This window comes from Geospiza fortis, unplaced genomic scaffold, assembly GCF_000277835.1.
Source record: "Geospiza fortis unplaced genomic scaffold, GeoFor_1.0 scaffold101, whole genome shotgun sequence".
NCBI classification, from domain to species: domain Eukaryota; kingdom Metazoa; phylum Chordata; class Aves; order Passeriformes; family Thraupidae; genus Geospiza; species Geospiza fortis.
Genome location: NW_005054388.1, coordinates 378513 through 405354, shown reverse-complemented (window position 1 = coordinate 405354; position 26842 = coordinate 378513). Strand labels below are relative to the sequence as shown.

Below are 26842 nucleotides of genomic sequence, written 5' to 3'. Positions count from 1 at the left end.
AGCAGCGCGCGGATCCCATTTCCTGGTGCTGCCGCCCGCGCTGGGTGCACGCCCTGAAGTTTCGAAAGTGCCCCCGCGTATTGTTCAGGAGGCGCCGGGTCACAAAGCAAAGGGCAGCGCAGGAGAGCGTAGGGCTGCTGCTTTCTCCCGCACCGGCCCGCAGCATCAGCCTGAATATAACTACAGCAATGATTAGACTTAAGAATTGCTGGGCTCTTAAATGTACTGTTCTTGGCCTGTTACTATATGACTGCTTTCAATTCTGACTGTTTAAAGAAGTTTTTCATATTTATTAAAAGAATATTTCCCTTTTGTGTTCCAGCAAAATATTCAGAGACTAGTGACATTTCCCATCTCACAGTAAGGAAGAATTTAATGAATTCTTGTACATTGGTCAGACAGGTTTTCGCTCAGGCCCCTGCACCATCCATCCTACACTGGTGAGATAACCCCATAACCCATTGCTGAACACTTTGGCCTGCTCCGGCCTCCACTTCTTCTAAAGCTAGGCAGAGCAATCAGTAGCTGAGAAATTAATGTTAGTGTATGTGTATTCTGAGCAAAGAGGAACAGAGAATGTGCCAAAGCCACATTCAGGCTGACAGCATTTTACACTCACTGCATGCAGGCAGTTGCTCCATAGGATGAAGCACAGGACAGCTATCAGGGCTTCCACTGTTTATCTGCAAAATGAGGTTAATGCCGCTTCCCTCCCTCACTGTGGTGTTAAGGATAAGTCCATTAGGTACACAGATATTTATGCTCTGACTGTTACAGAAACAGCCTGCGAGTAAAGGACTGTGGAGTATTTAACTGCTGGACAGGAGAGGGGGTGGGCAGCGGAAGCATTAGGACCAGATTCTGCAACTGGATTTGTTGCAATGCACAAGTCAGCTTACCAGGATACCATTCTTAGGTTGCACTCTTCTGAGGAGTCTAATTTTAAGATTAATCCTAATTAGGTAGTCTTTTTGTAGTTTGGTCAACCCGTTGTTGGCAGGCCTTCACATCCAGAATTTTACTGTCTTTTTGTAAGTTCTCTGCTTTAATGTTAAAGGGATGTAGAATAATATTCTTGGTTTCCATGGGATGTTGTTTTTCATGTTATGTGCAAAAAATACCTGTCCCTGACTGTGTGCTAAGGGCTGTAGTCTCTTACCATGGACTCCAACTAAGGCACTTCAACCAAAGCAAAACCTTGAGATCCACACTGTCCCCCACCCCATCAGATTACAAGTATGAGGAGGACAGAAAACCATGGCACTAGAGCTAAATGAGTTCCCAGGACACAGATTCCCCACTGCAGCAGGACAAGCCAGTCCTGGCAGAAGAGTAACCCCCACCACCACAAACAGCCAGTACCTTTCCCACTCTGGTAAGGACCAGAGGCATTACTTGAGTTCTGCTTATTTTAAATGGATACTAATCAGTTGTTTCAATCAAGCTTCTGGGAATAATTTAAAAGTTCTATTCATACCATCTTTTAGTAGTTACAGCTTTATATTTAATGTACCAAAACCAGGGTAAACTGTGTTACTCAAAATGTGATCATGCACCCTGAACAAGTTCAGTCCAAATTCTGCAACTTCCAGAAAACTGGCACAAAAGAAATCATGTGTGGAGATACAAATTATTCCAGACACCTCCAATTTGAAATAACAAGAGTGCAGGCACATGGCTTCTAAAGGAGTGAATATTGCTATTGACTCATCTACTAAGGAACAAAGCAAAATAAAATTCTGCAAAATTTTACGGGCTCTACATGTTTTTAGTAGGCAGTAGTAAAATATGTATATGCACACACAAATGGTTCTACAGAACACAAAGCTTGTAAGAAAAGCATTAAAATGGTTGGGGTTTTTTTCCCAGCTTTGTTTCTTTTGTGTGTGTGTGTGTTCAGTTGTAACTCTTGGAGCATGGCAGAACAAATCACTGCTATGTTCAGCGAGCACTTTGTGTGCCTCGCACACCCGGTCCACAGTGGCGCTGCCCCAGGGCAGCTCTGCCCGGCGGGCTGGGGCACAGCTCCGGTTCTGTCCCAGGGCTGGGGCACAGCTCCGGACTGCCCAGGGCTGGGGCACAGCTCCGGACTGCCCAGGGCTGGGGCACAGCTCCGGACTGCCCAGGGCTGGGGCACAGCTCCGGACTGCCCAGGGCTGGGGCACAGCTCCGGACTGCCCAGGGCTGGGGCACAGCTCCGGACTGCCCAGGGCTGGGGCACAGCTCCGGACTGCCCAGGGCTGGGGCACAGCTCCGGACTGCCCAGGGCTGGGGCACAGCTCCGGACTGCCCAGGGCTGGGGCACAGCTCCGGACTGCCCAGGGCTGGGGCACAGCTCCGGACTGCCCAGGGCTGGGGCACAGCTCCGGACTGCCCAGGGCTGGGGCACAGCTCCGGACTGCCCAGGGCTGGGGCACAGCTCCGGACACTGCCCGGCTCCCTCGTGCGGCCCCGCCGGGAAAATGCTGCTCCTGTGGGACTCCCTATGGAATCCCGCTGGATTCCACACTTCTCAAACTTTTATCAGTAGATTTTTAGCTACACACGCAAATGCCAAACCTTTTCCCAGCATACATAAAAAGTAGAGTTTTTGCTTAACTGAAGCAATTCAGTCAGTTCAGATAAGCGGCGACGCATTGACAGTATCTACATTTTTAGAGGAGAAAAAAATCCATGTCTTTCAATATGGAAAAATAATAATTTGAGGCCACTAGGAAAACTACCTGAGGACTGCTTGCTTGGATTTGCTAAGGAAATAAGGCTCCTCTTTTTGAATAGCTGTGCTTCCCTATCCACTTGTCGAGGTCTCCTGTTCCAAGATACTCCACAGCACTGACGCAACTCTATATTATTAAAAAAAACAATCAATACTTTACAGCTGGAGCCCACGTCTAATTCTTCATTTCCTAGGTCTAATTACTCACCATTTACAGTGACGCTGACAGTCATTGATTCTTGCAAAGATCCGGAAAGGCTTTTTTTTGCTAATGAGCAAAAGTCGTCACTCTTACTCTCCATACAGACAAAGGAGGAGGAAAGGAAAAAACCCACTATGCCCATTACCAGTAAATATACGGACAGGTTTTTCTAAAAGAATTGGAGTGTGTAGGAACAAACTGTAACAAATAGACAGCAATATCATCGTTTTGAAAATGCTTTGATTAAAATGCAAAGGAATGTAAAAAACCCGATAAAGAACTTCAACTCAAGCAGCAAGTTCCTGAAATATGCCGCAGTTCAAAAGTCCTTCGCACAAGTGTCTGCTTGTTGCCAGACAGAAAACCTTTGCTAACAACTTCTGGGGAATGTAGGTTTTCATTCTGTCCCTATTCTTACTGTTTTCTAACTATTCTTATTAAATTCAGTTTCTGTTGGCAAATGCAGTGCAATTTTATGTTCCAAATATCTTGAAAAGTGACACATGAAGGAGCCCTGAATTGTTCTTTTAGAAGGATACAAATGGAAGGGGTGTGTCTCCCCACTGTACCTCCATGTGCTCATCCCCAAGCTCATGAGCATGATTTTAGAAGCAGACAGCTCAGAGCATTCCAGGTCTGAGATCCTGCTGTTTAGTGTGTATTAGCAACTCATTTTCTGCAGTCAGCCTCACAGAAAGCTGAATGAAGAGAGCTTGAAATTGAATTCAGTGCTGAAAAGGGGTTTAAAGCTTCCTGCAAAACTCAGAGAGTGATAGTTTGTGATTTCACGGTCTGCCTCAGGTGATCAAAGTCCTTACACATCCACCAGAAGGAACAGTCCTACCACCTCCACTGAGTTAAAAATCAGTGATTATGCAACTGTACTGTTAGTTAGGTTAGGAAACCAACTTGACTGAAAATATCCCATGAAAGAAGTTTTTGGTTGGATTACATCACAGCTGTGGGAGCACAAAAGCCAAACCAAAACAGGATCAAAGAACATATTTTGAGCTGGAGCGAGGATCCAAGACCAAGAGGAACAACAAATTACAGAGTTAGGCACTTAAAATGAAATTTGCATGTCATTAGATTAGCATAAGAGGGCTAATAAGAGATGCCAAGCAGGAAAGTGCATCCTTATTCTTGCCTACTGTGTTGGATTTATACATCCTCTTCTGCCCTGATAGAAAGTGATTACATCAGGTTGGGCTTCACCATTCAAAAGCATCCAGACATTTATGCCAAAGACAGCTTTCACAGCATTCCTGAGCTGATCTAACATTTCACTTCCATCAAGGGGTTGGCACCACTGCCACCAAGTACTCATGGCTATGTGGTCTTGACTGTTCCTTTTCCCATTCTGCTACCTCCTTGGCCCCTCAGTGAGCCAGTTCAATTTGTTAATCTCTCAGAAAGCTCCCTGGGTTTGTTTCCTGCCTGTAAGCTGCTGAATATTCCTTGGTGGGAAAGTACATTCCCAAGTCCAGGTATGCCATGGACAGGGCATTGAAAAGCTCTTTTAAAGGCAATGAGACTGGAGGAAATATTCCCACAGCTTTTGAAACCTGAGGCGCACTCCTTTCTGGATTCAATGTGCCCATATTTAGCAGGTGTTCTTGAGACACCCAAATTCTTCAACAGACACCTGAGCATCCAGGCCTAGGACATGGTGCTGGACCTGTACCACAGTGTATTCCAACCCTTGCCTCCCCACTGGTTCCTAATGCACCCTCTTTGCATTGATTTCAGCTCTGCATTTGCTGACCAGAGTCAGTTTCCTGCCCTCCATCGCATTTGTGATCTGCTTTTGGGCTCACAGCTGCAGAGTGAAATGTTACCAATCTCTTACAGGAGCACAGTGAGAGACATACCTTGCTTCACAAACAGAATAAGGGTAGAGAGACGACATGTGGGTACTGACTTCCCCACCAGTGAGCATTTATGCAATTTTTATTAAATAATCATTACATAAAGTGTTGGATTAGGTCTTGGCATGGGATTGGAGCTGGACTTGCTCACAGGTAAGCTGACAATCACCGTGCCAGGGAGTCATGCTGCTGGGAATTGAGGCACCCTCCCTCCTTACTTTGTTTTCATTTTTAACAAATATGATAACATTAACAGATTATAACAGAAACGTTTGTAAGAAACTGGATGCTAAGTGGCAAACTAGCTGCAATGTGTTGCAGCACAGCGACTGCCCTCCCTGCCACAGTCCCAGGCCTGACTCCAGCCAGACTCTCAGCCACTCCTTCCACAACAGTGCTAATTATAGACCGGTGATTTGTACTAGTTGAGGAAGGAAGAGCCAAATTTTAAATGGGAAAGAGCGTCTTTCTGTATAATTCTGGAGAGTGTCTCTTAATTAAAACCACTTCATTTTCAGATTGGATTTCCCATTACTCTTCTGTGTCAATTAATTTTCCGGCTTTCGTTCACACTTGAGCTGTTTTGAGCTGCTGGTTGCTGCTACTGAAGTCAGAGGAAGCTTGGGTTTGTTTTCAGGACTTTTTGTGTTCGGTGACTGCCCGAGTTTGCTTCAGGAAGAAAACCTGATGTGCCTGGCCACACTGCTGGAAACAAAGCAGGGATTTTAATAATCAGGCATTGCAAAAGTCCCTTGTACTAAGTCAATTTGTGAGACTTCAGTAAACAAAGTTTTACAGATGTTATCAATAAATAGAAGTTTCTGATAAGCGATCAGAAATTGTTTTGGTTTAATTCTAATCAATTAGAAGGAAAAGAGAAAGGACAACTCACTTTGCACACTGCCATTGAAACACAGAACCAGGGGGCGAAGGATTGATACAAAGTGTGTTTGAGTAAATCCCTTTGATATAAACAGCTTTGGCAATTGCTCAAGAGAGTAACTAAACTAAAGGGGGCAGAAATCTTTCCCATCTTTGTGGATTATCTGGTATTTAATTGATATGAGCTCAACTACAGCCCTTTAGTAAGTGCAGCTCTGGGACAAAATCCTCAACCGCCTCATTTCCTGAGTGTAAAATTTCTTGAGAATTATGTGGCTGGAATATCCTTGGGATTTCTTCCTATCTGTCAGTAGACAATAAATTTAAAATTACCATGTGAATGGGGAGAAGCAAACAAGCAGACAAAATCAAAACGATCACATGAGCCTTTTTTACACAGAAACCAACGAAAATATAGTACTCATTACCATAATGAGACATATTCTATCCACTTATAACATGTCATACTTCATTAGCAGTACAAGAACTCTAGAATTCAATGATTTTGTTGTGTAACTTCACAATAAAAAAAAATTAAACAAGTAGTTTAAGTCAGTGAATAGAAAAAATAAAAACCCAAACCAAACTAAACCAAACCCTTACATTTCTTAAAGAAGAATGGTTAAAGAACATTAAAAAAATGCAGGAATTAGTAATCCTAAGTAATATTAGTTATTTGTTGTTCCTTAGAGGAAAGGCTGTGCTATATGAAAGCAAAGGAATTATATTTGAGAAAAATGGAGTAGCCAGAACAAAACAGAAAGATGAAAGAAATCTTACCTTGCCAAAAAAGCCTAGTTGTGAGATATGCCTTCCATACACATTTATAAAAATGCTGCTCATGGTTTCTTTGGGTCTGGATAGAGAACTAAGTGAGCATTGGGGTGTCTTTCTTTCCAGTGGGTCTAAAAAACTTATCCAGCCACCTTTCATTCCTTTTATTGATATGGGTAATTTACAATTTTCATTTTGTTTCCCCAGCCCTGCTCCCCTACTGTGCATTACTCACCAGCTGTGGTTGGTAACAACACTGGTAGCTTTTGCTGCCTTCATTTAACACTGAAGAAAGCAGTGCTTAGTTGGGAGACTGATTTCTCTCGTGCAGGGATAGCATTCTTGGTCTTTGTAAAGTGAACGCAGTGCAAGGAAGACTTGGGGCAGCCTTAGAGCACATCTGCATTGTAGCAGCAGCCTGAGAAGGCATACCCAAATCAGCTTTGAAGTAGTGGCACTCCCTGGACAGGCACAGAGCCTGGTGGATGGAAAGTCCACCCAAGGACCCAAGGGGTGCTGGATCATGGAGCCTGTGGTGCCAGAGCCCTGCTGCAGCTGGGAGCACACAGCAGTGTGGGCAGGCTGCAGTCGTGCTGCTGCTGCCCCCCTAACTCTTGGTGTCTTGAAGTGTTTCCTCATGTGCTCCCCCACTCATGGCACTGCTAGAACAAGGAGAATTTTCCTCTGCAGAAAGACTGTGCACTTTCACTGTGCTGGTTTCCCTATAGTGCCACCTGGGATTCCCTATCAAGGGTTACCTAACTCACGTTAGAGGAGGGTTAAAAGCAAACAGGTGTTTTGATGAAACTTCACAGCTCGTATTTAAAGACTGGGCTAATCTACTTCAGCTGTGCTTTGGCTTGTGGCTGGAACATCCTTGAGATTTCTTCCAACTCTTACAACTCCCCTCGACTCCTTATTCTAGCCCTACTCTCCACTATTCTCATCCTGTTCCAATGATGACGTGACATTGTACAAGAAAGCCCATTCCAAGGTCACCATAGTCAGAGAGGATGCTGTCCTACTCTTCAAGGCACTTCCGAAAGCAAACTGAAAAAGGGAATTTTTAAAATGACAGATGAATTTTTTCAATGACAGATTTTGGACTTCACTGGAACCTAATAACCAGTGAATCAACTTTTCTTGTCATACACTGACTTACTACTGAGAAAACATCTCCTCAAGTTGTAAAATGCAATTAAAGCTCATGATGTCCCTATCTAAAAGCTATTACCTCACTATAAACCTGATCATTAGAACTTGGACTCAGGTCCCTCAGAAGTACAAATCAGTGCCCAAGACCAGAGACCTGGCACTTGCCATATCATGAGGCCCTTACACCACACCTCAAATTGTGAGCTGGAGAATCTTGCAATTCACACTGAGTTAATGTCAAATGGCAGTTACAGCAGCCAAATCAATCTGAATGAAGTTTTTCCCAGCCACACACTGGATGACAGTACAATGAATTTTATAGGGAGACTATTAACAAAATAAACTTGAAAATTGCCCTGGGGCCATCCAAGCACAGCCACTGCTCCTGCGGTGAGTGCATTCCCTTGTTTCCCATTTGGGATGCCACAGCAATCCTGTACTATCAGTCCACTACAATCAAAGTGAAACAACAGGAGAAGAACTAGTATGAGGACTTGTGTATTCCACATCCAAAAATTATGCTACTATTTGCATACTTTAATAGCTTCATCTGAATCAAAGCCTCAGTTCCCCTTACATAATCAAGATTCTTTCTCTGTTGTCAATGGCACTGGTGGAGTTCAGATTTTATAATGCCAAAAGTATTTTACAAATAAAGCTCTAATTTTCAAAGTTTACCCTGATATATTGTAATTTCTATTGTCTACTTTGTCAAAAACTTTTATCAGAGTGATAATTGATTTACTGCAAGGTGGAAAAGCAAAAGCATACCAGGAATTAATTTCTTAGCTCATTGTTAAGAAAACTAAGTGTGAAAGTTGAACACTCTTGTATGTGAAGCTCCACAACCAAGCTTTGATGGTCAAGTTAGACACAAATCTCCTTATTTTCAGAATCCTGTTCTCATCTCAACACCATCATTATCATAAATATGGGTGATGGTCTCTGCAGCACACCAGCATTTAGTATTTTTAAAGCTTTTTGGTTTTAGATCCAGGACACAGAACCATCCATTGCTGTTGTAAGTATTGGCATGTCCATGTCTGCTGTGGAGGTGATTGCAGTGTGAGGGCTGGGACACCACCAGAGAAGAGGGAGTTGTTGTGGAGCTCTTGTTTCAAACGTGCTCCTGCAGCACAGGAAGGGGTGTGTGAGAACTCCCTGTGCGGAGCTCCCTGGAGAACTCTCTGTTCTCCCCTCAGCTCTACTTTACTGACTTTGGAGAAACCAGTTATTAAAAAGGAAGGTAGGGAATGTTCTTAAATGAATCATGTTTGTTCTGTGGCTGTCAGACTGCATCCACAACTGGTTGAGTAGCTCCATTCAGCTGTGAGCTCATTCCCATGCAGCACATGACACAGGGAGCCCTTGTACAGCTGCAGGCAACACGCTTCACGTTGGCTCCTGACTTTGGAGGCTGAGAAAAACGCATGCATTTTATGATTGGCTTTTCTCAAATATTAAAATGAATATTATGTGTGTTGTGTTAGAAAGTATGCTGTATTAATTCTCTTAAGTAGTGTGTTAAATATAGTTTTAGGTTATAAAAAATGTTAAAATAGAAACTGTGCTATGTAGGATACTTTTTTTTTAAGAAAGCACTCGCACCAGATAGCAGCCACAGGACACCTGAATCTTTCAGAGAAAAAGAATTTATTGTCCTCTTATCAGGAGAAACGAACTTCTTCCCACCTCGAAGGCGCTGTCAGGATTCAGAGGAAGAAGCTGACACTGACCAGACAGAATCCTGTGTTTGAATGGAATTTATGCATCATGTATGAGGTGTATGAATATGCAACAGGTTATTGTTTTTAAGGATTAATCCTCTGTTAACGTGGGGCCTTTTTCAGGCTGTGCTGCCCAGAAAAGGTACCCGGACATCCGTAACTCTTTGTCTCTATTGTCTCATATTGTCCTAATCCAAATTGTCCAAATTATTATTACTCTAATTGTATTACTATTTTTATAACCACTTTATTACTCTTAAACTTTTAAAATTTCAAAAGCAAGTGGTTGGCGTTTTTCACAGAGGTGCTGATGGGAGGGATCAACAGGTACTTCATGTCAATGCAGAGTTTTCTGATGCTTGCAACAGCACAGGACAGGCCCAAAACACACAAGAAACTCACAACCTTTCATTTGAAGACCAAGGTGCATTTGTATTTTATACTTGTTTATAAACAAGCATTTCAAGATTCTATTAATGACAAACAAGACAACATGATCAGTCAGCTTGAGCAATGCCAAAACAGAGAATGTCAATGTGTAAGAAGCAGCTCTGGAAACATCAGGGTAATGCAAAGATGGCTTAGGCAAAGTGTGGAACTTTTGTTGTTAGACACAAATCATCTGATTACTTTTTTCCATAGAGAAAGTGGGGAATTTAAGAGTTAATGAACTTATTTGAGAATAGCTGTTGGAGACAAGAGGGAGAACAATATTTCATTCAGCACCACGAAACAGAGAACAGGTGGGATGAAGCAAAGAGGAAGAATGAGACAATGACAAACCCACAAAAAAATGCAGTTATGTTTCAAAATACTTGAGAAATTTGAAGCCTTGGCTAAAGAAACTGATGTACAAGAGATGAAAAGGAGTTCTGAAAAACTATTAAAATGAATGCCACTTACAGCAGAATGGCTAACCCAAGGGGCGGACAATGCACTTTAATCCCATACAGACAAATTGTGACCAAATTTATTTTGCATTTGAGGTTGAGTCTGACCCTCTTGGCCTATGTTGGCATTATTTGTGAAATAAATTCCCTGGAGCAGTGAGAGGTGACTGACAGAGCCCCTGCTGGCACAGTGCAGTGCTGCCTGCACTGACTGCCCCTGTTTGACATTCCCAGGCTGGCACCATGGGGTGGTGGTGGCTCTGCCCTCTGGATGCCTCCTGACACCAGCAGAATCACTTCAGGGAGCTGCAGCAGGCAGCTGGCTGCACTGCTGGACAGCTGAAACCAATAAACACAGGGCTTTTTGTTCTTTGGGGTTTTCCCCTCCATTGAGGCAGTTTTAAAATCAAGGCAACATTTCTTTTTAAATATTTACTTATTTATCTATGGGGAAAGAAAGTTTAAAGACAGCCTGCTTTCTGGCATTGCAGATGTATAGTGATGTGCCCATCCTTGTCAGGGAATTTTGAGGGGCAGAGATGGTTCTGCAGATCCCTCCAGAAGGCTCCCAAAGATTGTGCTGTGGGCTGCAAAGAGAAAACAATCAGGAATAGGAGCTGCTGGTTTGAGTGGATTGAATTTTGACTCCTCCCTCATGTCTGGGCCAAATAGGAGCAGACAGGTTTTATGCTGACGAGGTCCTTTTTAATGATGATGTGCCTTGTGCTTCCTCTCTGTTCCAGGCTCACACCATGATGTGTTCTACAAGGCTGGAGAAGTGTTCAGCTGCACTTAACTGGGTATTAATGATCTACCCAAAGGCCATTTTTAATCATGCCCAGACACAGGGATACCTTGTCTTAATTGCAATACCCTACATGAGAGCTGATAAATCCCCATATAGGCAAGGGAAGCCCATAATGGGCCCAGCACCACCACTTGCACAGCCAGGCTTGGCTTTCTCACTCCATACAGTTTCCAGTTCCAGGCTCAGCTGCAGAAGATGTGGGCAGGCTCTGTCTGTGCTAAAGACAGGCCTTGAGGATACTGGTGCTTACAGCAATCCAAAGATGCCTCTTCTCCTTTACAAAGACTGTGTTTTTTTTCATCTAGCTGCCAACCCTAGGCATCCTGAAAGAATAGTATTTTCAACAGGCATTCAAAGAAAACAGAGATGCCTGAGTAGTCAAGAAATGCCCAGCTAGTGAGTGCAGTAAGCAGGTTTTACTTTTGGTATAAAAAACATCTCTAGAAAGAAAATGTCACGTAGGGTGTGAGACTTTTGAGTAAAACAAAAGACTGAAATGAAACTGTTAGGTGGTTTGATAGGCAATGTCTCAGGTCACCTGCCTGGGCACTGCATCTATCAATAGGATTTGTTTCGGTGAAAAGGCAGGAGAATTTGGATCAAATTTATTGTTGAGGCTATCGCTTACTATTGATTCAACAATGATAATTTTGTTGGTCCTCAACTATAGAGGTAAGAAAAAGAGAATAAAAGACCCAGCAGGTGTAACAGGATGATGAGGATGACTGCCATGGAGGCTGAAGGGTAAAGGCAGCTGTGAGGGATTCTATGGTGGTAGTAAGATGTTTCAGGTTTTTTCAATGCAGACACCAGAACATTTGTTCCACCACGTACAGCATTTGGCAAACCTTTACTCAGGGCACAGAGCTGAGAACTGCAATGGTCAGAAGAGATGGAACTGGCAAATGTGCAGGGAGGGACTGTCAGGATGCTCAAGGAGGATATGGGCAGTTGAACTGGAGGAAAACAGCAAACAGAAGAGTAAGAACTATACATTGTGCCCAGATAGGATGCAGAACAATAAAAAGAGGTTTTGAGACAGCTCAGATCGACCTTTCTAGAGGACTGAAACATGCCAAGAGCGTGTGTGGTTATGAAATGATGGCTGATAAGCAGGTAAAGGGATAGCAAAACTAATCCAGACACTTCCTGGTGATAACATGATTGAACTTTGCCATTGAAACTTGTAGGTGTCTTTAGAGTCAGACATTAAAGGAGATTAAAAGTATTCTTTGCCAGGGCAATGTGTGCATTGTAATTACTGGTTTATATTTCAATCACTATTAACCCAGTGTTCCTTGGGGCATGCCAGTTTCAGATGCTTCCTTTCTGCATCCTATCCAAAATTGAACTGACTCACTGGACAGTCTGATCTGAGAGAAGCAATTCCTTCTTGTCTCGCTGGTCGTTTGACTCAGACTAGTGACAATTTTTGGTTTCCTCTCTTCTGTACCTTTCTTGGATCATTAGAGAGGAAGTTTAACAAAACCTGGATTGGTGCAGGGCTGTATGGTGCTGGCAACAGCCCTGATCTAGGCAGCTCTTCCAGTGCACCGTCTAAATGGATTATTACAGATTATATCACAGGAGCATGCACTGGATGGGACTGGGGAGCCTTTCCTGCTGTAACTGGGCTTTGGAACAGGCGTTTTCTAGGCTGAACCAGGGAAGGTGTAAATAGCTTGATGCTGTATTGTACATTTTCTGGTAAAAAGAACAACCTGCCAGCCATTAGATAAGTACTAGAAATCAAATTATCCAACCCACTGACTACAGTCTACAGACTAAATCTGCATTATGGCCAACAGGATGTAGAAACACCAGGCTTTGCTTGCCTTTGTAAAGCAGTCAGCCAACAGCTGTTAAACTCTAATTACGCTGTTCAGATGATAAGGGAGAAGACAAGGGTGTTATTTCTGCAGAATAATTCCAAAAACTGCCCCTTAAAAGCGTAATAGCTCAGTGCCAGGAAATTCCCCGAGTAAAATGTACTGGTTATGGTTACCACAGCCTGGCAAGAGCTCTTGATGATAGCTGCCCAACCACAGGCAATGTCACAAGGTTTTGTTCCTCTAGATTAGAAACTGCTGGGAAAGCAAAAAAAGCTGCCTCAGCTCTACAGTAGTTACCACTGTCTTACCCTCTTTCTTATGGAACTTGAGCAGTTTACCAACATTTCTTCTCAGGTTGCAGTTGTGACCATCTTTAGTCATGTGAGACTTTTTTTTGAAAAAATTTAAAACTGTCAGGAACACTTAGAAGCACTTATTCATTCACTTACCTTCTGGTACTTCATCTTACCAAGCAAAGTGTGCAGGCAGCCACTTCAAGAATGGTTTTGTCTTTGAACTGTCTTGTATTGACTTTCCAAAGCATGTGCATCTCCCAAGAGCTCATCACCCCACACAATTTAATAGTCCCTAGGAATCAGTTCTTCTTTCTGCTCCCCAAACTGCCATGAATTATGCAAATCTATCTGACCAGAATGAAAGATGGATTTTTCATATAATCTTGGTGATTCTGCCATATCCATCTAAATATCTCCATCATTTTAAACATAACTTCATTTTCACTTGGTTTTATCAGCTGTTAGAATTCTATGTAAGCTCAAAAGTCAGAAATTGGGATTTTTTCTCAATAAAGCTGAGCTAATTACGCAACCTTGCTGTAAGAGAGCTAGTGGAGCATCAGCCCATTGTACTGCCTTAATGAGCCTCACTTTGGCTTTGATTAGTTTCCTGTGTCCTTTAATATCATGTTCACATGCACCAGTCAACATAATTCACTTTCTCTCCTCATCCTTATTTGCTATTTCACACAGACCAGAATGTGCAGTGTATGAAATCAGTGATTGCTTTGTCTCCTTTTAGACTCAAAAGTGTCCCCAGTTGATTGCCAGCTGCACTGAGTTACCAAGGACAAATCTATAGTTTTGCTAATAAAGAACCTTCATTTAAAAAGGCATCTTGACATTACCTGGGATTGGGGTGGGGAGAGACAATGATGTGCCTTTTATGTGTTCTGAGATCATTTGCAACAAAATTAGAGAAGTTATTGAGCAAGGCCGCCAGTGCATTGCAGGTGTGGAGCTACTTGGGAGTTACTGTGATGCTTATGCAATTTAACATTTAGGTGTAGGCGCTAGGAAGGAGAGAAAATCAGCTTCCAACCCTTGTCCCTTCAAAGGGCTTAATTGCTCATTAGGAATAACCATGGCAACAGTTGCCATGCCCCATTAATCCATCACACAAGTGGCCAGCACCAGCTGCTCCAAGTTAAGGCAGCAGAGGACCCTGCAAGAGCCCCTATTCCCCTCGATGAAAATCCTTCTTTTTCCAACCAAAATCTGTCCAATGTAGACCAAATTGTGAGCTATCAGTATTTCATAGCACTGAGTTCCCCAAGTTCACCATGCCCTGTTAAAATGAAAACCCATGTTACCATTAAGAAAATTAAGAATCCAGTCAAATGCACTAAATACATTTTCTCATCTCCTCCTATTCACCATTTGTTAGTGTCTGTATATTTTTGTACAGGGTTCATTACTGTTTATACAACAGAAGAGCTTTTTTTTTCTTTTCTGTTACATTGAACATGTAAAAACTCAGTGTGAATTAGAAAATCTTCATTTCTAGAAGTCTCTAGTGCTTAAAGTAAGAGGGAATGAAAGCTGCAGCTGCTTAACTGTCCTTAAACGCTGTGTATTGGGAACAGAATGATACAAACTCGAACTTCTTAAAACAAGATTTATTGGCACAAACATACATGTTACAAATGTCTACGATACTCTTGGAAAATATGCTCACCACCTCAAAAAAACCACTGTTCACAGAAAAAGTACAGTAATATCAAACTTTGTAAGTCATCACAATTTCAGCATCAAAATACATGCATTTTATCATTTATAAATGAAATTCCACTGACCTCCAGGTAAAGCACTTTAAGAAATGTCCTGGTCTCCACAAGGTTGTTTTTTCCTCTCCAGATAGTTCCAATAAGGTGCAAATGGGTTGTTTTCTGTAGAGGCACGAATCACAGCTCCTTGCTCAGTACAGCTGAGTCTATGAGGTGAGAGATGCTGTTCTCAGCACAGACTTCCAGGCCCTTTCTGAGTGTGTCACTACAGAGCTTAACACCCCTGTGTGGCCTGTAAAAGAATGCAACTAGAGATTTGGTCTGGAGTTTGGGCTTTTAAAAGGGCAACTGAAAACTTATTTCTGATTGTTCCTATTACAGGAAGTAAAGCTTGAAGAATCACAAGGAAAGAGGTAGAAGAAAAGTTTTTATTTTGCATTGCCATTCCATCAGCATTTGAAACAGGTGTGGCATTGCCAAGGATACTTGTGAGGAGAAAGGGTAACCTCAGTAAATCCTCTTCTTTCTTTGGTGCCAGTCTAGTAACTTAGCAGCCACTCAAGATTTTGTCACTGACCTCAGACAATACAGAACAAGACTTCAGCAGATGTGCTGACTCTGATTCTGTGCCCATTCCAGTTTCAGTGCCAGAGAAGGCCTCACACACACACACACACACATAGGGGAGAGAATGCTCTGATGTCCTCAGCATGATCACATCTGCCTCGGTCCAATGGCAACAAGAAAGAAAGAAAATTTCTTGATGTCAGTGGAAGTCCTTTGAAAAAAGGGGGGTTGCACTTAATTCCACTAGATCTGAGTTTGATTCCAATCAGATCGGCGCACAACAGAACAAAAAGGCAAACCCATAAACCACATGCACTCACAAAGGTGTTTCCTGCACCTTTGTCAGCCTTGGTAGGGCACTGAACACAGGCAATGACAGAATGTGTTGTGGAGCCATGGGCCTTGGAGATTGTCACACCTCATGGAAACAAAGCCCCTGCAACCTTCCCCAGCCCCAAAGGCAGCCCTGCCTCGAGCAGGACATGGGACCAGGCAACCCCAGCAATCCTTTCATTCCTCTTTTTTATCATTCAAAGGAAAGGTTTTTCCTCTTCTGAACTGGAACACGGCACAGATTCCATGCCAGGCCTGGATTTAGCAAGGACAAATGAGGGTTTTTCACTGTGTTAAACAGAAAACAGAAATTCACTGTATGCTTAGGCACATGTTGAAGTCACTTCCAGGCCTGGCCATGCCTTGCTCCTCACTCCAGGCAGGCGAGTGTGAGACACTGCAGGGCTGAACTGATGACACAAACCCCTCCAGAGGCTGCTCTTCTGTGCTAACACTCAAGCACAAGTCATTAAGGAAAATACTAATTAGCTGGCTATGAACTCATTTCCTGCAATGAGCATAACAAGTTTATAATAAGAGTTCATATATTGCCACTTAGAGGACTTTTTATGCTGCAAAGCAAACTAAAGGTTGCTCACAATAGACAGTGGCTGTTTCATCTCTTTCCTGCTTGGAAGGAGAACCTCTCAACCAAATGGCAAATGCCTGTCTACATATATAAGCACTTCCTTTGGAAAGGGGAAGGAAAAAAGAACAGGACTGGTCAAATAAAACTCTAACCTCTACACACTTGGTGCATCCCCCTCAGAATGTATTTTTGCAACAGACAAAGCATGTTTTTAAGTCCTGCTCTTGAGTAGGAGGTGCTAATTTCTAATCTTTCAGTGATGCTGATAAACCTCATAATATCTTAGTAAAAGACTGAGTAATATCTTACCACGTTTGTGTTTGGGGGAGGGAGGATGTTTCATTTACAAAAATAATGATGTTTTTCATGACAAGTAGTGAGCTATCTGTAACATTTCATTGTGCAGACCTGTGAGTGTGTCATAGCATTATTGGCATTTTGTTGTCTGGGGAAAAAGTAGATGGAACATAGACTGAAGTTAGCTTTTCCAATGAGAAAAAAAAATATTCTTTCATCTATAGTTAAGCTTTGGAAACTAACTATCTGACTATTTTTATAGCTGCTAATTGCTTAAATAATATGTAAATAAGTAATGAGCAAACTTTATACTCATAGTCTTTACCATACATTTCTACTTTTATTCAGAATATTTTTTCCCTTTGGGTTTCATGAGAGGCTGAACTTGCATTAATTAGCAGCTTGCTAGTGGCATGGTAGTCACTCCAATCACTCAATTTTCAGTTCCAGCCAGGACTACTTTCATTAATAAAGAATTTTTAGCAAACTTTCAGATCAATACTATAAATATTAATAGCTAAACTTCAAAAAAAATATGCATTGTGCATGTATGAATTTGTAGGTCCATTATATGCACTTTCTCAATCCTTGATCTTACAAAGACAATAACTGCAGCTGCCATTATTTAGTTTTACTTTAAACAAACCTGCAATGCATCAGGGGTAGAAACCTGATTTAATTCTTTCAAACTTTTCCTCACAAAAAGCTCAGACCACCACCATGTGTTCACATATATATGACAGGAAGGTAAGGGATTCAACAAAGGGATTTTTTATCCTCACCTTAGACCAATTACAGGTGGACAAGCACAGGTACTGGAGTGGATAGAGAGTAACCAAAATAATTGTGCTGTGCCAAAAAGGTTCCATTGCTGGGCCCAAACTGCTCTGGGGCAAAATAGACATTCAGGCTGCATCTTTACTGCCCCAGGCACTCTGAAATGCTAATTTGACTGAAGTCCTTGAGCACTGCTGCAGCTGCCAGCAGCCCCATGTCTGGGGCTAGAATGCCCCAAAAGGTGCTCTCTGCAAGGAGTGCTGCACCATCCTTCCTGCATTGTCCAGGAGAAACACTACCATCTGTCATAGCTCATTGTAAGGATTTGAATTTAACAGACAAGCACTGCTTAATTTTCATACAGAAAGGCTTCTCTTAGATAGAGCCACTTACAGAAAGGATTTTACTGAATGTTAGCGATATTTCACTTGCACCATTTCCCAATTTATGCTATTGTGACTACCACAATATCCTTATTTATTGTTTCCTCTCTTTCAACAAAATGAATGAAATTATTGTTACAAGAACTGTTAAATAAAGTTAATTAAAATTCCAGTGTTAAGGTAGTGTAGCAACAATGCTGTTGTTTAGCCTTCTTTTGTATCCCCTGATTTTGAAGCAAATGGAGGCCCAGGAGCCACGTCCTGCCCCAGGTGTGGCTGAGCAGGGAGGGAGGTTTGAGGAGAGCTGGGTGTTGTGGGAGGAGGTTCTGCTTCAGCCAAGCCTCACCTGAGCTCTGGCTGAGGGCAACAGTGGCAGCAGGCAGGGACTCAGCCCAGAGGGCAAAACAGCCCCAAAATTCTGTGCTCCAAATACGCTGCACTCCAAAACCACAACAGCTTTCTGAGAGGCTTGAAAAGTAATGGATAAGCCAGACACTGTGAGAAGAGCTAAAGAATGGAGAAGGGTTTTTTCCTAATTGTCTTTGTTGTTCTCTATATTTTCTCTCTGAGAACAAGTACTTTGCCCTTTTAAACTTCTAGTACATGGCTTTGGTTGAATGGAGTGTTACGTGCAAACCACGAGGCTGTGTTCATGTTTTGGAGAGGTGCAGGTTCTGGTTTTTGCTTTGGAGAGTTAGCAGATGTGATACACTCATGACAGAATGAGGTTACTGCAGGAGTGACTCATTGTTGAATAATCAAGTGTTTACTCCACCAAAACTGCATGTAACCAGACTGCCACAGTTTTCCTGCTTTATTCCAAGATGTAGCTTTTAAATGTCAGTGCACCAGGAAGGAAGGTAAACTCCTTGGGTGGCTCAGATCTCTTTCTATACATGTGTTTAAAGGCAGAGAGTCTTAGGGTTCTCAATGGAGAAGTAAAACTACTGAGCACATCAATTGAGACACACATTAATCAACTGAGGAAGGGAAATTAACTGGAGAGGAAAACAAAATCCTTTCCTGAAGTATTTCTGAAGTAGACCAGATGGAGAAAGAAGGACTGGTGTGAGGTTCTGGTTTGGTTGTTTCATACATCCCAATCTAGTATCCCTCCTGACAATAATGTAACAGTTTGAGAAAGCTTCAGCCAATAATTTCTCTAAAATTCATTTTTTCCTAACTACCTTCTTCAGCCTTTTAATTTTTCTTTTAAAGAAGCTAATTTGAGGGTGCTTGTGCTTTCTCTGGCTCAAATGTATCTTGTCTAGCAACAGGGACCTAAATCAGATGAGGAAGAACTGGCTGGAAGAGCATCTCAGACTTCTGACGAGATAGAGGGCCCAAAGGTTATGATCTGTTACAGGTCTGAAGTTCAGGTCAGGGTGCAAATCCAGATCAAAGAGACTTTGAGGCCTTTCTCTAATACTCACTGTGTACATTGGGAGGGAGCCCGGTGCCTTGTATGGCTGCTGGCTCAGCCCCTTCCCTGTTTAAAGGGCAGGAGGAGCAGGGCTGAGAGGCAAATCCTGGATCATACCCAAGTGCTCTCTAGGTTATTTGTGAAGGTCCCTCACCACCATGCAATCAAGGTGCTTTCTTAAAAAAAATAACAGATCATGCATATTCCCTCTGTGTGGATAATCTCCCATGGAATAGAGAAAATTCACTCTGTGAAAGCATGAAAGGGCTGAGATGGAGCTTCTGGAAGTTCCTCAAGTTTGAGTCTCCCATGGTCAATGCCCTTCTGGGAAACAGACATCACCATCTTGCAGGTATGCTCTAGTATCAATGTCAAGTCAAGAACTTGGTCTTAAGAGCTAAAATCCATTGTATTCAGACAAGAAATAGTGCAGCTACTCATGCAATTAAAGTTAGGTGAAACCCTGTCACAGGAGCAGTGACAGAAACTGGAATTTTAAAAGGTCTTGCTACTCAGACAAAAGCATAGCAGATTTTTGAGGCTGTTCTAATTAATTCCTTGCAGTCAATAATGTCCTGATCTTCTATCACTGTTGAAGTCTCTTATTGCAGATCACTACATAAAAAGAATAAAAGGCAAATATTTTACTTGCCTGAGTTGTTCCTGGGGGTAACATCATGCAGGTTCCAACTGAATGAAAGTACCAGCTTGAGAAGTCCAACTGGCTACATTTCTAAATCACCCCTTGTCTTACAGACCCTAGGTTACATTCAGAATCTTTATCAGATTCTCCCATCCTCCTTCGAATAGTATTGGATTAGGTTTGGCTCTGTCGGATTGAATGTGCTGTTATGTAATGCTGTGAAGTGAAAATCAGGTCAAGTACCTCGTTAGGGCTTCCACACTAAGTTTTCCTGCCAAGTTCTGTGCTACACTGGTTTGGGGTTTAAAGCCACACCTGTGTTTTGGGTTTAAAGCCACACCTGTGTTTTGGGTTTAAATCCACATCTGTGTCACTGCAACACGAGCTAAATTTGAAAGTGTAACGCCCAAGCACGACCTCAGCAGCCTGTGGGTGCAAGCAACACTTGTTCAAGCTCAGAAGCTGATGTAGGATCATTGACAAGATGACTGAGAAGCCCAGCAGCAGCCGTGGTGCAGGCCCTGAGCAGCTGTTAACCCCTTCCTTTCAGCTGTGCTCTGTGTGAAGGGCATCTCCTGCTGTACAGCCTCTCTTATGAACAGCCGTGCTCCAGGCAGCAGAGGAGCTTCTGGAAAGGATGGGATGTGCAGGTCTCAAACAGTGTCTGATTCTGGATAAAGCTACCAAAAGCATTGCTTCCAGCCAGGAGAGGCCTCAGTTTGGTCCCCAAGGTGGCAGTCATGGCCCTGCAGTCCCTGGGGGTGTACCAGGGGTCACTAAAGGAAGCTCTTTTGTGACCTTTTGTTTTACCAGCCCAGGGGAACAACCCAGGCAGCATCAGTGGCACAGAGCAGGAGCTGAATTTCTGATTGGTGGTGACTGAACAAGAATGACTTAACCATTTCATGGAAAATTCACAGGCAGGCAGTTGTAACTGCCCAGACATTTCAAACCTAGGGTGGAAGGCAATCAATCCTGGCTCCACCACAGCTGAGAGCTCCAATCAATCCTGGCTCCACCACAAATGAGAGCTCCAATCAATCCTGGCTCCACCACAAATGAGAGCTCCAACTGTGTTCATACAGATTGTGCTCTGCACCACCTGCATGGATGGGAGAGATGCTGTTGCACAATCTATGACCCTGAACAGTCCTCCATTACCATGTTCTCCTTGCTGAAGGTTTAACCCTCTGCAAGGGCAGCTGAGCTTTGTGCATCAGACACATTTGTTCATGCTCCCTGGGCAGAATTAGAAAGATTACATGGCTTATCTCACCAATGACAACCAACCACCACAGCACATGCAGTAGCAAACATTGAGCATTCAAGAGCACACCATGGGCCAATGACTTTGAAAAGTTAAACACATTAATTTACCGTACTTCACCACCACACAGGAGGAAATAGTCAGGAGGAAACATTCTACAACCCACTACAAGGTAGGTTTCTTAACTCTTCCTTGCAAATTCTCAGTTATATTTAGCAGTCATCCCCATGAGTTACAATTTTGAGAGAGAATAGGTCCACATTCCACAAAGAGCAGTTTCTGTTCTCCGCTCTCACCTAGAGGTGAGATTTGATTTTGATTATTAACTTGCTTGAACTACATTAGCTGGGGGAATGTGAGCTTTCCATCCTTGTAGCACTTCCACTGCAGTTTCATGTGGGAGCTTTGTGTGTTTGCAGCTAGAGGATTCAAACTCTTTAATGTGTATTTGCACTCCTATCAGCTGAGTACCAGTTCAGCCTCCCAGAGGAGAAGGAACATCTGTATTAAGGCTCAGTATCAGCATTTCACCTTCCTGGTTGCACCACGTCCAGCAAAAGCTGTCCCCATCTCATGAGTGTGTTCAGCAGAGAAGCCCTGTGAGGACACCATGCTCAACATCAATATTGATAACAATATTGATATTGATAATATCAATTATCAATATCAGTAACAGGTGTGGGTGGCAGGGTCCCACTCTCAGCAGGTAATTCCTTCAGATCAGATATCAGATAACCTTAGCAGTTCAACAAGGCTCCTGAAGTTGGATGGCTCATTCCTCTCCCAGCGAAAGCTCATTTATACACAGTTGTGTCACCTCACAGAGTCAGGTCTTTCATCCCTGCTACATTTTTGTCCAGCCCAGGAGGATTTCTGAATTGTTTGGGTTCTCACCCAGTGAAGGACTGAATGATCAGGGCTTACCAGGGAGCCCAGTATCACATTACTAACTTTGGATATTCAGCTTCATTAAGACTGGGGCCACTTTTGACTTAATGATATGAAGTAGTACACATGACTAGAAAGTGATAAATATTTAGGGAAAAATGCAACTGGAACCTTTCAATTGATCATTACTTATTCTCTCTGCAAAATTCTACTTCAGCACAATTTCTATATAGATTCACAGCAACAAACTGGTCAGGCTCTCAATCTTTTTTTACTCTAAAACTATGTCAAGAGAAATGCTCCTCAGTGGGAATATTTACACTACTATTATCACTGTTTCTATTCCCTAATTAAATTGCAGACAAAAAACCCCAACCCATCAAATTATGTTTTTTTAATTCTATGAATTCTTTTTAGAAATTCTGAAGGAGTTATCCTAAAAAGACCTTTTCCTGAATTTCCTGGCTCAAAATTTGATTAATTCATTTTTAGTTTGGTTAAGGATGATTAAACTACTCACTGTTTTAAAAAGAAAAACAAGAAATTCACCAAAGCATAAAGAACTTTCTTTCAAACCACAGTATATAATTTCTTTTAATTACATCAAATGTTAGTTTAAATTAATTGAGTATAATAGGTATCCCAGCTGAGCACTTTACAAAAATGACACTATGAACTATCCACATGCACAAATTAAAATATATCTTTTTAAAGCCTATTAACACCCCTACTTTGAACAGTGTTTCTGTTCCTTCCTCTTCTCCAGGAAAGCTTTGCTAGGCACCCTTCCCTTTCCCCACTGTTCCCCCCTGCCTTGTCCTGATTTTTGAACCATCCTGGCAGTGGGGACCATTTCTGCAAACTGCTGCAGAGGCAGCTTCCTCCCCAGAGCTGGGCAGCCACAGACAGCACCAGGGCTGCTCATGGGCCTCAGGTCAGGGCCCAGTTATTGGGGATTGGCATCCAAGAGATGTCCCATGGAACCTGACAAATGGGGCCTTGAGTTTTCAGCAAGAGACTGCACCTGAGCCATTTGGGATGTTTGCATCACCACTTCTGCATTTCCCTTGGCTTTTTCAGGACTGTGCTAGCTAATGCTTTTTGGCTGTCAAACAGGGTTTTCTTTCCTTTCTGGCTTTCATATTGAGGCCATCTTGGTTGTTCAGATCACCAAGAGGTGTTTTCCATGAGGAAAAAGATTAAATCCATAAAAGATGATAAACTAGTCTTTCTTTATTTTCTGCGGACAAGGTTTTTAGACTTGGATTCTACATCTAACCTCAAAGAAATCTGTGTTTGGTTGGCTAAACTGAAATATGGTATCTTACATGAATACTTAGAGGTATCACTCTCTTCAATGGGAGTAGCAGATACATCTGACAATGAATTTTGCCATCCAACTTTAGGAGCTCAGATTGAGAATTTTGGTCCTAATGTTTGCTGCAACCTTAGATTTGGGTCCAATCCACCTGGCAGTGTCCCTTTAAACAGGAGCTTCTCCACAGCTGCATTCTCTGATTCTGAGATGGTTTAGGATGCTTTTCATATACTACAGTTTCTGAAGGTCAGTGCATACACATCTTAAGACACAGTGATTAGACAGTGTATGGAACTACTTGGCAGTATTTAGCTGGTACAGTTTCTTGTGGAAACAACAGAATTCCAAAATACACCACACTGAATGCTTATGGGTTATTACAAGCAAAAATCCCAAGACAGCGGGAATTAAAAAGCGGAGTTCAACAAAGGAACACTGATATCGTCGGTTGATATGAACAAAGGTGTGCCAAGTCTTCCTTCTCTGCTTTTTCAAGTGGAGAAATAAACTGGGAAATGAAGCAGAAGGAAAGAAAGATTAAAAAAAGAAGACAAAAACCAGGAGTTATTACAGAGTTACCGTTGTGCTTTATCTCACAGCAGTGTGTGGTGTCAGAGGACTGCAAACATCCTTAGCGCATCCCAGCTGCAGGAGCGTGGTGTGTGGCACGCAGTATTCCTTCTGCCAGGCACAGGGATGCTCCTCCTGTGCCCGAGGGAATTTGGAGGGGAATCTGAGGTAGAAAGCAGGGGAGACTGTGGCTCTGAGGGCAGAAAGGGCAAGGGCTGGCAGTGATGTTAGCTGCTGTCCCCAGCCCAGCAAAGCCATGTGCTGTGCTGCATCCTCCTGCAGGCAGCACCCATGGCAGCTGTGAGGAATGGCTCTGTGTGTCTGCCCCCACAGCCACCCCCATGGAGGGGATGGCCTTGTTCCCACTCACATCAGATGGAAAAGCCATGCAGGCCTTGTCTAACAGCACCTGGATGCTTGATGTCTATGGCATTTAAACATATACTGTAAATAAACACAGCATTGAATTAAATACACAAGGTCCTTCCTGAAGCTGCAACCTTTAGCTGCAACTTACTACAGAGGAATCAAATAAACTGGGAAAATAATTTGAACAACAGGTACACTCAAATCTCACTGACCTGGTACTGGATCTCACTGTGTGAGCCACAGCCTGGGTTGAACACTGTGACACTCAAGTTTGTGATTAAATACCCTACACTCAACCTAAGCCACGTCAAACCTGCACTGCTTTTTTTTTTTTTTAATTTAGCAGAACAGGCATTCAGCATTTTAAACCAGGAGTGAAACAATGTTCTTACTTATATATGTTTCAGCCTAAACTTCCATGGAGGTTGATATGAGCTATCCTGACCACATTTTACTTTCTTAAAACTCACATAACGCTCAGTGAGGAATATATACCCAGCAATTAGTTCAATGGCTGCACATCTTCTTTGGTCTGGTTGCTGCACAAGGGCTGGTCTTTCTTTTGAGTACACAGTTAATATAGTTAATTAATATCTAAGCATTTCCCATTCTTACTGTATCAGTGTTACGAAACCCTGGAATTATTCTGGGTCACTTTGGTGCCAGCATTCATAAGGCTAATAAACTGTCACATGTATCTCATTCCTTTTAGTCATGTTTACAGGTGATCCTGCAAGCTTTCTTTACAGGAGCAACAGAGGAAAATGGAAACATGCTGAGTATCAAGCATGTAACTTGAGAGCTGGGAATTAACTCACATCCACAGTCTGGCCTTCTGGTGAATCTCTTCTGGGTTACCACCTGCATTGTGTATCTGGAGAATCTCCCTTTTAGGAGTTAATGCCATATTACAGTTATGTCACCTAACAGCTGTTGCTAACACAGGGTTACATAAATGAAATGTTCAGTTCCTGTCATTACAAGGTCCCTGAGTCCCAACCAGCAGGATTGCTATTATTCATTCATAGCTACCTGCCCTACACAACTGTGTGGGATGAGATGATCTTTTGAGAAAAGAAGTCAGTGAGACTTTGGGCCATCTTTTAACAACATTTGGGCATTCGAGGTGCAAAAGGATCTTCAGAAACACTGACATCTCAAATTCTAGCTGATATGGCAGAAACCAGGCACCTACATGCTTTTAAAAAATTGATCAGATGCCTGTTTGCCTGTGTGCCTTTACCCTCTTTTTTTAGGCATGAGGTATTTCAAGAATTACTGTTCTTAGTAGAAAACACTGGGACTGTGGCAGTCATCATCATCATACTGAAAGGAAGATCTCTGAGACTGCATAAAAATTTATTTAAAACATAAAAAAGGAGAGCTTTTAATCCTAGGGAAAGTTATGTAACATGCTAATGTTAAAAACATTAAATGTCAACAAATTCTGCCAGTATGTGTCCAGGGAATTTGCAGTAATTCTCACTATAAAAGCATAACACTAGAAGGGAAATTTCACAAATTAATCAGTTTAAATATTTTATATCCATTTTTTTTGTTGCTTTGTTTTTTAATGTATCAGCCATTCTTAAGTCACAAGCTATTGAGAACATAAATGAAAGAGAAAATGAATTACTCACTTATAATTATAATGAGAATGACTGCACATACTACACCGAGGATGATCATCATCTATAAAAAGAGAAGATATGAGAAAGAAAAAGAGAAAGTCAGGTTTTCACATGAAACACATTAACCCCTCAATTTTTTTTCTTTTACTTAATGACGCAATCCTCATACTTTTAACTCTGCAAGAGAGTTGCTAAGGCCCCAGATTTATTGCTGGTTTTAAAATCGACAATGGACAGAGCCTGTTGTCAGAGGTGGGCAGAAACAGCTCGGTGCAAAGCAGGAGCAGAGGCAGCTGTGCACAGCCCAGAGCAGCAGGGAGCTGCCCAGAGCCCCCTGAGAGCCCCTGGAAGCTGATGAGCCCTCCTGGAGGCTGCAGCCCAGTGGCCATTTTTACCCCAGTGAGCAGAAAGAATGAAAAACAACAAACATGGGAATGTCAAATCAAAGCCTTCGTTCCTCCTGACACGAGGACAGAGCCAGCCATTGGCTTGCAGGAGATTCTTTTTAAATTTCTTCCCTCTCTTTGCAGAGTTTGGGAGCCAGAGGAAGGACAGGGGGATTGTTTGTCAGGAGAAAGCAGGAAGGGACAATGAGGGCAGGTTTGAAGGTAGTGCAGGTCACTGTGGTGATGGCAGTCACATGGGTGAACCTAACTCAAAATCTGTGCTTGTAGCTCCAAAAGCCCTGCTTCCTGCACTTCTGGACTTATCAGCTGGGCAACAGCTAAAAGAGGCCCAGAGGACCTGCTCTGCTAAATTTCTAATGTAGATCCTTTTATTTCTGGAGTGTTTTTACATGTATTTTACCCAGAATATTTTGTCTTGCTCTGCATTTCATAGCACACTGTGGATTGGAGAGGCAAAGCAGACAACAGGCTAGTGAGGGACCCATGTGAGATTGCCCCTTGGG

At 42.6% G+C, this 26842-nt stretch overlaps 1 protein-coding gene across 1 annotated transcript in view; it reads right to left on the bottom strand.

Moving 5' to 3' along the window:
- Positions 1 to 14754: 14754 nt before the first annotated feature.
- The window catches only part of VAMP2 (vesicle associated membrane protein 2), a 20832-nt gene continuing 8744 nt past the window's right edge, over positions 14755 to 26842 (bottom strand). The window contains exons 4-5 of the mRNA XM_014308860.2: positions 25942 to 25993; positions 14755 to 23870 (exon numbers count right to left, since the gene is read on the bottom strand). Of these exons, the coding sequence (XP_014164335.2) occupies positions 23854 to 23870; positions 25942 to 25993 (69 nt within the window). The 3' untranslated portion in view covers positions 14755 to 23853. The remainder of the gene's footprint in view (positions 23871 to 25941; positions 25994 to 26842) is intronic.